This window comes from Scardinius erythrophthalmus (assembly GCF_964197995.2).
Source record: "Scardinius erythrophthalmus genome assembly, chromosome: 9".
Lineage (NCBI taxonomy): Eukaryota > Metazoa > Chordata > Actinopteri > Cypriniformes > Leuciscidae > Scardinius > Scardinius erythrophthalmus.
In genome coordinates, this window is record NC_138229.1 from 7,483,541 (window position 1) to 7,496,230 (window position 12,690).

Consider the following 12,690-nt stretch of genomic DNA (forward strand, 5'->3'; position numbering starts at 1 on the left):
TTAAGCTGTCACTGAATGTCATGTCAGAGGAGCTTAGTAAAGTGCTAAAGCAACAGACAAGCCTAATGCGTCTGATTGGAGATATACAACAACTGAAAGCGATCATTAAAGAAAAGGATGAGAAGATAGAAGCGTTGGAAAAAAGAGTGGAGGACCTGGAACAGTACACAAGAATGGATGATGTGGTGATATCTGGACTTAAGACTACTCATCGCACTTACGCACGGATAACAGCAGGGGACAATGAAGGAGAGGACGCACCACCAGGTGAACTACTCTCACTTGAGCAGCAAGTCATTGAGTTTTTCAGCAGTAAAGACATTTCATTGGACAGAAAAACTATAGCTGCTTGTCATACAATCCCACAAAAAAAGAATGCAAGTCTACAAAAACAGAATAAGAGACCAAATATCATCATTCGATTTGTGGGTAGAAAATATAAAATTGAATTGTTGAAAGTTGCAAAAAAACTAAAGGGTACAGATGTGTTTGTGAACGAACATCTAACCAAGAAGAATGCAGAGATTGCACATCAAGCAAGGACTCTGAAGAAAGAGAAAAAAATACAGGCTACATGGACCAGGAACTGCAAAACAATGATAAAACTTAATGGTCCACCGGAGCAGGCTAAAGTCTTAGCCATCAATTGTGTCTCTGAGCTGGATAAATACAGATGAAAGATGAAGAAGGGTGACTGATTGCACAGACATGAGTGATAGACACCTAAAGTGTTTTGATTTTGAAGATCACAAATTTTTTGATGTAGAAAATGAAATAGATCCAGAGACCCATTTCTGCCATAATTTTCAACAGGACTGTGAGTATTATTCTGATGAAAGTTTCAATGTGGGGATGTTTTTTTTTTCTCTGATTCACTTCAATAGCAGGAGTATGCAAAGTAATTTTTTTAAAATTAAAAGTTACTTGCAAACTTTTAAGGAGAAATTTAGTGTGATAGCGATTTCTGAAACTTGGATCAGTGAAGAAAAATGCCTGTTGGATGGTTTAGATGGATATCAAATGTTTGTTCAGAATAGGTACAATAAAAGGGGAGGTGGTGTTGCATTATTTGTAAGGTCTAATTTAAAATGTAAAGTTATTGTTAATATGACATTTTCTATTGATAATTTGATGGAATGCTTATCTGTTGAAATTGAGGGTAATAGATCTAAAAATATGTCAATTAGTTGTGTTTATCGGACTCCAGGTTCCTGTATAGATAAGTTCAGTAAGATAATATCAGAGATGCTTGAGAGGCATAATGAAAAGTTTACCTTTGTTTGTGGAGATTTCAATATTGATTTATTAAAATCTAATGAGCATACTAAAACATCAGAATTTGTTAATACTATGTTTAGTTTGGGTTTTTATCCATTAATATTGAAACCAACACGAATAACTAAAGATAGTGCTTCATTGATTGATAATATTTTTATAAACAAATTTAATGTGAAAACTAAAAGTGGACTTCTGGTAACAGATATTACTGATCATTTGCCTGTGTTTACTGTGTTGGATATGTTGAATGAGTTACATTTAAGAAAGGAACAACAAAATTTTAATTTAGTTAGATTAAAATTATCTGGAGCTACAGAAGCTATGAAAATAGAATTATTAAATCAAAATTGGCAAAATGTTTATGTTGGAGATGTTAATGATTCATATAATGCATTTTTGGAAATATTTACCCAAATTTATGATAATCATTGTCCTTTGAAAAAATGTAAACAGAAACAAAAAAATAGGCCGTTACCTTGGATGACAAAGAGTTTAGAAAAGTCATGTAAAAAGAAGAATAAGCTCTATATGGATTTTATTAAGTGTCCAACCAAGGGAAAAGAGGAACAGTATAAAAAATATAAAAACAAATTAATATCAGTACTAAGGAAGCAAAAAAAGGATTACTATGACCAGCTATTGCAAAGATACAGACATGACATAAAGGGTACTTGGAGGATTATTAATAACGTAATGAAAAATCATAAAGATAGAGATTTTCCATTGTGTTTCAAACATAACAACACAACATTAGAAAATAAAGAGGCTATTGCTGATGCCTTCAACCAGTATTTTGTTAATATTGGTCCAAATTTGGCTAATGAGCTACCAAAGTTTAATAAGGAATATATTAGTCCTACATTTGATAATATTAACACAATGTTTCTTGGAGGAGTATGTGATAGTGATGTCTTAGAAGTAGTAAGTAAGTTTAAAAATAAAAAGTCTACTGATTGCAATAATATTGATATGGCTTTTATTAAAGAAGTCATCCATTGTATTATTAAACCTTTCACCTATATTTGTAATAGATCTTTTTTAACTGGAAATTTTCCTATGAAAATAGCAAAGGTGTTTCCAGTTTATAAAGGTGGTGATAAGCAAATACTAACTAACTATAGACCTATATCACTGTTACCTCAGTTTTCAAAAATACTTGAAAAATTGTTTATAAACAGATTGGACTCCTTTCTAAATAAATATGATGTATTAAGTGAGCACCAATATGGATTTAAGAACAACTGCTCAACATCCTTAGCTGTGATGGAGCTTGTTGAACATGTTGCAGCTGCAGTTGATCAAAAACTCAATACAGTTGGTGTGTTTATTGATCTGTGTAAAGCATTTGATACTATTGATCACGCTTTATTGTTGAAAAAATGTGAACAATATGGTTTGCGAGGGGTCACACATCAGTGGTTAAAGAGTTATTTAAGTAATAGATTTCAGTATGTACAAATTAATAATACACAGTCTGATTTAGAAACAGTAATATGCGGCCTTCCTCAAGGTTCAGTTTTGGGACCAAAATTGTTTATTCTTTATTTAAATGACATCTTTACAGTATCTACAATGTTGAAATTTATAATGTTCTCCGATGACACAAATATTATTTGCTCTGGAAAAAATATGGATGAATTATTGCAATTGGTAGAAAAAGAATTAATTGTGTTAAAGAAGTGGTTTGACTATAATAAGTTATCTTTAAATGAAAATAAAACAAAATTTATGATATTTTCTGGTAATAGGACTTATAGCAATGTTAAATTACACCTAAATGGAGTTGAAATTGAAAGAGTCTATGAAACAAAATTTTTAGGTGTGATTTTAGATAATAAACTTAGTTGGAAACCACATATTGAATACATCAGAAGTAAGGTAGCAAAATCTGTAGGAATATTGTATAAAATAAAATATTTAATAAATAAAATAGGTTTGAGAATTATATATTCCTCATTAGTAATGCCTTATATGTCATATTGTTCAGAAATATGGGGAAATGCAAATAAAACTAATATAGCTGTATTAATTAAGTTACAAAAAAGAGCAATTAGAATTATTAATAAGGTAGGATATCGTGAACCAACTAATAAACTATTTATTCAAAGTAATACCTTAAAATTTACAGATATCGTATATATAAAAATAGCGGAAATAATGTATAGAGCACTTAATAAAAGTCTTCCATCTGGTATTCAGAAATTATTTAAGTTAAGAGAGGGTAGATATAACTTAAGAGGCCTGTTTATGTTTGAATGTGGAAAAGAAAGAATTAATGTTAAATCTAGATGTGTATCAGTTATGGGTGTGAAATTATGGAATTTACTAGAAGATGATTTGAAATTATGTACTTCTCTGTTTAGCTTTAAAACAAAATGTAAAAAGAAAATTGTTAATGATTATTCAGTTAGTATGTAAATTTTGTTAATATAAAAAAAAATGTGTATGTGCAGTATTGTATAATTATGTATGCTGTTTTTTTTTTGGTTTGTTTTTTTGTTTATAATTTATAATGCTGATTCTTCAGGTATGTGATTTAATAGGGTAGGCAAATATAAGCCTTGGCTTCAGCCTACTCCTTTTTTTTTTGGTTATATCATTGTCATTTCATTGTTATTTTATTATTTTATTGTTAAATTTACCAGAAAAATAAATCAAATCAAATCAAAATCAAAATAAATAACTATATCTAAAACACAAAACTACCACACAGTAGCAGAGGATAGCACTCATTGACTCATTCTGCTCTGTAAAATAATTATTTTCAAGGGTTTTGCATTTGAAATCATATTTAAACTTTATAAAATCATTAAAATAACATTACAAATGACTTTGTCAAAATTCACCTCTTCAATTGTTCATTTTATGCATCATATTTTGCAATATCACATTAGGATTGCAATGACACCAGAAAATTATATTTTAAATGGGAGGCCTGAAATAAGCATTTATTTCAAATAGGCCTATCTATATTTACAACAAATTGTGCGTGTGTAAGCATGTTTAATGGAGTTAACATGGAAATGTGCCTTGCTTTAGTGGACACAAACTGACACTTTTAAAACAGACAAATTTAAATGAAAGCAAGCTAATTAGTGGTCCTCTGCTGGTTATAATAGTATTTTTTTCTTACTACTTACTAATGTGTTTCTATAATTCATATTTAGAAATTATAAAATCACTATTATAACATTTACAATCATATTTTATCAAAATCCATCACTTCATATCTATTTAAACATTAGTTTTGACAATTGTGCTACATTATGAGTAATGTGAAACCTGAAAATGGTGTTTTGCAGAGGACACTTGCAGTAAACATTTTGTTACCCATCATGGGCCCTATTTTAACGGTCTGAAACGCAAGTATCAAGGGCGAAACGCAAGTAACTTTGTGGGCGGATCTCGGGCGCCGTTGCTATTATACCGGCGGGATAAATGACTCTTGCGCCAACGCAAATCTAAAATGGGTTTGTCTGAAGTAGTTTCATTATTCATAGGTGTGGTTTGGGCGTAACGTGAAATAGACCAATCAGAGCGACATCTCACATTCCCTATAAGAGCAGGCGCGCTTGTGCCATGGCAGATTGCTATTATAACGGCGGATTTGCCAGGCGCGCGCCAGGAGCGTTTCACAGCCGAGGAGACAGACATCCTCCTCTTTGCGCTGCACCGCCCCCGGGAGCACAAATGCATTTCTTAGTTTACCGACATGCGTCTGTGGAGGGAAAAGTCCGCTGTGCGCGGGTGCAAAATAGGAATGATACATGGGTCGGTGTACAAACTCAATTCCGCTGGGTGCAAGATAGGGCCCCATATATTTTGAATATCTGTATCTAAAACAAAATGTGTACATGTGTGTGTGTAAGCATGCTTAGTCTATATTAAGTATTATTGTTTAAGCCTTTCATTCTTTTGTGAATGTGTTTTAGCATAGGCTATTCTCCATCATGGGTATTTTATGGTGTCAGGCTGTCAGCCCTACATTTCGGGTTGGCCTAAACCTTAACAGCATAGTTGACATGAAGGTCTTAAAACGCTTGAACCCCGCTAATTGCTGCTTGCAGCTATATTTATTATTATTATATGTTGTATTTAAGTCACTTAAAAAAATGATGCACATAATTATAATTATGCAATAAGAAGGAAGAACTGGAATGAATATCAAATATATTTATGTTATTCTAATTTCCTCATTCCTCTCCCTCTCGTTTTTAACAGCTATCTGCTCATCCGGCTGTAGCCATAAAACTAATCCATATGAATGAAGTGGTTTGGTCAAAATTTTCTGAAGACAGATTGAATTTAGGCTTTTATTCACATAAACATTCATCAACTCACACATCAGTTATGATAAACGGAAGCTCAAGCATGTTCGCTTGATGTGCGAGAACCACTGAAGTTCTTTCTTGTGTTACGCAGCACGTTTGAGCTTCTTCAAGAATCAAAATCCATTTAGTTTTATTAAGGTTTTTTATTCATAAAAGTCAGAGTCAATTCTAACAATAATAAAAGTGCATAAAACAAGTCTTTTAGAATGCAGCACAATATCTTACAGCAACTATAAGCAAAGGGCAGGTGTAAGATTCCATGGAGGGCGTTAAGCATCCAAGCAAGTGCTTTCAGCAGGCAGGACCACCTGTTGTTTCACCGTTAGGAACGGACGACCAGCTTTTAGGCATTGTGTTTAGTGAAGGAAAGTGATGCTTTGGTTTAATAGCTCTTGTGCAGCAACCTCGAATGAGTAAAACGCTGACCTCAGCGGAGGATTTGACAGTTTTTATTCTTCATGCAGTTATTTATGTCCATCATATGACAAATACTGTGTTTTTGAAGGTGTATCTATTTAAAAAAAAAAAAGGATTTCCCATGACAACTAGCCTAAAAAACAGACTTGCATAAAATATATGTGATGTAGGCTATAACTGCAATGTGATATACAGCAGGTTATTTCTTAGTCGCCAATGCTAGCAAAGCAAATATTTTTAATCCCTAATCAATCACAATCATTTATTGCACAATATTAGAAAACATCATACAATTACACCAAAAAATAATATATATATATTTTTTAACCTGTTAAAGGAGAACTCCGGTCAATTTTAACATTGAGCTCATTTTTTTGTACATTTGGAGTGCTGTCAGTACAGAGAACAACGACAAAAATCGGTGTTGCCTACACCAAGTTATTCTATTTTTAAAATTTGCACCCTGTTGACTTCAATGGGGCAAGTATTAAACCTGCTTTTAGCCTCTTAACATCCTTGATGTGTCATTACAAGTGCACAGAAAATGTGAGTGATTCCTTCTGAGTGAACACGAGTGAATCTGACTGCAGTAGATGTGAAAGATATGTATAAAAATGTTATTTAAGCCAGCGCAAATACCTGTGTTTACATCCTGTTTTCGGTTGAAGTCCAAAGTAGTCGATTGCCGAGTTCACGCGCATAGGTTTAGTTACCTATGATCACGCGCGTGAACATCATTTTTATACATATCTTTCACATCTACTGCAGTCAGATTCACTCATGTTCACTCAGAAGGAATCACTCACATTAGCTGTGCACTTGTAATGACACATCAACGACGTTAAGAGGCTAAAAGCAGGTTTAGTACTTGCCCCATTGAAGTCAACAGGGTGCAAATTTTAAAACTAGAATAACTTGGTGTAGGCAACACCGATTTTTGTTGTTGTTCTCTGTATTGACAGCACTCCAAATGTACAAAAAAATGAGCTCAATGTTAAAATTGACCGGAGTTCTCCTTTAATCTTTGCCAGTGCACCGGCGCACTGAAGTGTTTTTTTTTTTTTTTTTTTTTTTATCCAGCAGGTTTCTATGGAAGCTTGTTTCCGCCACAAAATAATAAAAAAAGATAATTGCGACTTTTTATCTCACAATTGCGAGTTTACATCTCGCAATTCTGACTTTCTTTCTCAGAATTGCGAGATATAAAGTCAGAATTGCGTGAAATAAAGTCGCAATTGCGTGTTTTAAAGTCACAATTGCGTCTTATAAAGTCAGAATTCTGACTTTTTTTCTCGCAATTGCGACTTTATATCACACAATTCTGACTTTATATCTCAGAATTCTGACTTTATATCTCAGAATTCTGACTTTATATCTCAGAATTCTGACTTTATATCTCAGAATTCTGACTTTATATCTCAGAATTCTGACTTTATATCTCAGAATTCTGACTTTATATCTCAGAATTCTGACTTTATATCTCAGAATTCTGACTTTATATCTCAGAATTCTGACTTTATATCTCAGAATTCTGACTTTATATCTCAGAATTCTGACTTTATATCTCAGAATTCTGACTTTATATCACACAATTGGGAGATATAAAGTCAGAATTGCATGATATAAAGTCGCAATTGCGTGTTATAAAGTCAGAATTCTGACTTTTTTTTCTGGCAATTGCGACTTTATATCACGCAATTCTGACTTTATATCTCAGAATTCTGACTTTATATCACACAATTGGGAGATATAAAGTCAGAATTGCATGATATAAAGTCGCAATTGCGTGTTATAAAGTCAGAATTGTGAGATATAAACTATTCTGTAAAAAAAAAAAAAGTCCGTCTTTTTTTTCCCCCCTTAGAATTGGACTTTATATCTCACAATTCCGAGAAAAGATGTCAGAATTGCGAGATATAAACTCGCAATTATGTGTTATAAAGTCAGAATTGCGTGATATAAAGTCAGAATTCTGAGATATAAAGTCAGAATTGCGTGATATAAAGTCGCAATTGCGAGAAAAAAAGTCAGAATTCTGACTTTATAAGACGCAATTGCGACTTTATATCTCAGAATTCTGACTTTATATCACGCAATTCTGACTTTATTTCACGCAATTCTGACTTAATATCTCGCAATTCTGAGAAATAAAGTCAGAATTGCGAGATGTACACTCGCAATTGTGAGATAAAAAGTCGCAATTATCTTTTAAAATGTTTTATTCAGTGGCGGAAACAAGCTTCCATAGGTTTCTCTTGTATTGGCTTTGGACACAGTCACCTACAGTTTGTGTTAATGAAACGTTTAATGAGTCCAGTTTCCAGTTTGGGTTAAACTGCACTTGGGATTGTCACCAGAAAGATGGGAGAGAGGCAGCTGCTATCCACATTTACCACTCATTCATTTTTATCAGCATGCTTAAACCTGTAGTACTATTATTCATAGAATCTCTGCAGATGACAGTTTCACTGTTGATCCCAAATTGACCCCAAACCCCGGATAGAGCGGCTGAGTGAATGTGGTCTGGATTCTGTGGATGAGGGTCTTTGTGTCAGAGACGCTGTAGAAGGACAGAATTCCTGCACTGTGATCCACATACACTCCTATTCTACAGGAGCTGGAGACTACAGGGAGTTTAACCACTTTCTGATTGTGTCTGAATGCACACCTGGAGTCAGAGCAGGACAATCTCCAGGACTGATCATTAAATCCAAAGACACAATCATCACCATCTCCCTTTCTGCTGATGCTCTTATATGACACTGATATTCCCACCCCAGCCGTCCCACTCCACTCCACCTCCCAGTAACAGCGTCCACACACACTCTCTCTACACAACACCTGAGAAAAATCATGAAATCTGTCTGGATGATCAGGGTATGGCTGGTCAGTCCCAATAAAAGTAGCCACTCTGTTGCCTTCAGAAAGACGGAGGTATTTATGTGCAGTGTTCGAATCCAGTGTGGGCTGACAGGAATCTGATTGAAAAAGAAAATTAATGATGTAACATAATTTGTATATTTCTGTCATTTGTGTTATAGTCACCTGCATTGTGAAACAAAACATGTAAGGGTAAACTTGGAACCACAAATTTAAGGGTCCACAAACCAACCACCCCCATCATTCACCCCCATCACCAGCAGACAGATAACTAATAACAAGTTAGAGTTCAGGTGATCACTGATTTATTTTTCGTGAAGATTGCTTTAATAGTCACACTTACATTGCAAGAAGTCATCTCTGGTCCTGAGTTCAGTGGCAGTAACAATTTCAATGTATGTCACTACTGAAACCAACAGACATGTACAGTGTAATTCACAAGCTATTTTCTAAATTGTATATTATATGGTGTATGATTGAAAATGTTTAAATAAATGAATATTTACCTTTACCAAATATATTTTCTGTTGCTTGTTTGCAGACGTATTCAAGTTTCCCTCTTAGCATAGAGACAGATAGAGTCAAATCATCATAAGAGAGGAGAGAACTGACATTGATGCTGTCTGTGGATACAGGAGGAACAGAGAGAGACTGGAAACTCTACAAAGACAAACAAAAGAACAGATTTTAATAATCAATGAGTCTCATTTACTAATGCGTACACATGTATTTGTGCGTAAAATCTGTGTCCACGCATTTTTTTCTGAATTTATGAGAGTGCATGAACAAAGAGCAGTGCCAGCAAAAAGGACGGGGTGAGCTTGAATTTTTCCCCAAACCAGTTATGCGCAGGTTAACCACAAGTTATCCACAGCCGTTTAAGTGCAAGTTAATACTGAAAACATATCAGTCAAGTTAACCGCAGGCATTTCATTGGTTACCTCAATCACACATTTTTGGACTTTATGGATTAAGTTTAGAGTTCAGAAAAAATCATAGATGGATTAGATTGACAAACATTAATGCTGTCTATCAGGTTGTGGTGCATACTCTATTATGGTTAGAGTTAAGGTTAGAGGTTTCATGGCACAATTACTGTCAGAATAACGACTGCTAATTACACGTCTGTTAAAGCACTAAAAAGGGTCCTAATATGCTTTTTCACTTTTTCAACTTTAGTTAGTGTGTAATGTTGCTGTTTGAGCATAAACAAAGATGTGCAAGTTTACAAAGCTCAAAGTCCTCTCCAAAGGAAGATATTTTATTGAACAGAATCCACTTTCCAAGAACTACAATGAACGGCCCGTTTGGACTTCAACACGTTTTTTCCGGGCTTTGTGAAGTCATAATGTTCCTCATTTAAGTAATCCCCGCCCACGAAATATATGGAAAAAAAGGGGACAAGTCCTGGTTGAGCTGCATTAGAGAAGACAGTGTTGTGGCTGTCAAAGTGACACTGTTTTGTCCACTCTGTTTCCAAAACTCATTTGTTTGAAGGCTGACGAATGTTCCTGAACTTTATCTGTGTGCTGCACATTTTATGGAGAACAGCTTCCAGAACCACAATGCAGGCTGTAGCTTTTGCAAGGTTGTTCACCGCCACTTAGGAAAGTTAACATTGGTTTAGTGATTGATTACTGTTTGTATTACCATAGTTTCCGACAAATATGATTAAATGGTGTATAAAATCGTATCTAAACTGTATGAAAAAACAAACATCCTTTGAAATCCGTGCTTGCAAAGTCTGTGTTCTTATTTGTTAACATTCTTTAGTCTGAATCAGGCTTGAATTGATTTGAAATCGACGCCATCCTTAATATTTACATCTGAGTGGAGATTGCGGTTATGGCGGGGTGGGACATTTCCCGAATATGTGCTAGGCGGTGCCAACACTGGGCCAGCTAACCAATCACAGCACATTTCGTATTTCGGAAGGAGGGGCTTCATCGAAACCGGAAATAAACGACGCGTTCGAACCAGACTGGGGAGAGAGACGCAGTAATAATGTAAAATATGTGAAAAATAATGTTTTTTGAACAATCAAGCATGAAAGCATATTCTAGTACACCCCAAAAACAAAATCAAGACTTCACAAAAGGGCATAATAGGATCCCTTTAAAGCTTAATTTAAAATTAATTAAAGTGCTACACATAACATCTTTTTTCCACCCTCAATATCTATTATTTTTTATAGAGGAGCATACAGGTCTTGAAACAAAATTAATTGAGGTTACTTCATATATAACTTTATATAATACTTTATATAATATTTATTACAGCAAAAATACCAGAGGAAATATCTTAAGCAATGTAATAGGGGACTTTAAAATTGTTTTGGACAATGGGACGGACTGTGGTCAAAAAGATTGAAAAGCACTGACTTAGTTTTATTTTTAGAAACTCTTTCACTGTAATAAGAAGATAATCTTAAATGTACTGCTTCTGAGATCAGTTACCTGAAGGAAATGTATGTGATCATCAGTGTGTGAAAGCTGCTTCAGCTCAGCTTCTCTCCTCCTCAGATCATCAATCTCCTGCTCCAGTCGCTTCAAGAGTCCTTCAGCTCGACTCACTGCATCCTTTTCCTGATCTCTGATCATCCGTGTCACCTCAGATCGGCTTCTCTCAATGGATCGGATCAGTTCAGTAAAGATCCTCTCACTGTCCTGCACTGCAGCCTGTGCAGAGCTCTGTTAGGACACACAGACAATCAGACCTTTCACTTATGGGCTTCAGTGGGACTGGGCTCCTCAATGACGAGAGTCCTTAAAGAACCTAAAACATTTCCGACTCCCCTTAAACTTACCTTATGAGTCTTCACAGTCTCTTTCAGCTCCTGAAGCTTTTCCTCTCCCTCCTGGATTCTCTGCTGGATCTTTCCTTGTATGTCCCACATCTGTTTCTGTAAGAGTAACAGATAACAGCTCTTACTGTATTGCATCAAAAACATGTATTTTACTAAGATTTGCTTTTCATACCTGTTTCTCAGATCTCTCTGCTTCAGCCGAAACAGTATCATGATTTGTGTGTTTGTCCATCGTACATAGCAAACAAATACAATGCTGGTCAGTACGACAGTAAACCTCCATCAGTCTGTCGTGTTCAGAGCAGATCATCTCCTGCAGTCGTCCAGAGGCATCAGTCACTCTGTGTCGTCTACTACCTGAGTGAAATTCCTCATGTCGCTCAAAATGAGTTTGACAGTATGATTCAAGACACACCAGACAGGACTTGACAGCTTTATATTTCCTTCCAGTACAGACGTCACACTCCACATCTCCAGGTCCAGCATAACTGAGAGCAGGACGAGCTGTTTGGACTTTTGTCTTCTTCAGTGTCTCCACCATTTCAGCAAACACCACATTCTTGTTTAAAGCAGGTCTTGGAGTGAAGGTCTGTCTGCACTGAGGGCAGCTGTAAACTCTCTCCCGGTCCTCTTTATTCCAGCAGTCTGTAATGCAGCTCATACAGTAACTGTGTCCACAGGCGATGGTCACTGGATCCCTCAGTAGATCCAGACAGATTGAACAGCTGAACTGATCCCACAAAATACTGGCTTCTGCCATTTTACTGCACGAACACACAGGCAGAGAGAAACATAGCCTACAGCTAATCAGTACTTGAGCTTGAGAAAGGTGTAAAAGGTGTGTTTAACTCTCAACTCTAGAATTACAACTACTCCAGTGACAGCTTCTTCACACAGAGAGATAATTTCTTACCTAGGCAAGGCAAGGCAAGGCAAGGCAAGTTTATTTATATAGCACATTTCATACACAATGGTAAT

At 35.4% G+C, this 12,690-nt stretch overlaps 1 protein-coding gene across 1 annotated transcript; it reads right to left on the reverse strand.

Annotated features, from left to right (window-relative positions):
- Positions 1-8,465: 8,465 nt before the first annotated feature.
- On the reverse strand, positions 8,466-12,484 carry LOC308696482 (tripartite motif-containing protein 16-like; the record flags this gene model as incomplete). Its single annotated transcript, XM_081375231.1, has 6 exons — positions 11,885-12,484; positions 11,713-11,808; positions 11,363-11,596; positions 9,413-9,566; positions 9,250-9,309; positions 8,466-9,004 (listed from the first exon to the last, which is right to left on the reverse strand). The coding sequence occupies exons 1-6, from the start codon at positions 12,470-12,472 to the stop codon at positions 8,466-8,468; spliced, it is 1,671 nt and encodes a 556-aa protein (XP_081231357.1). The 5' UTR covers positions 12,473-12,484.
- Positions 12,485-12,690: the final 206 nt, after the last annotated feature.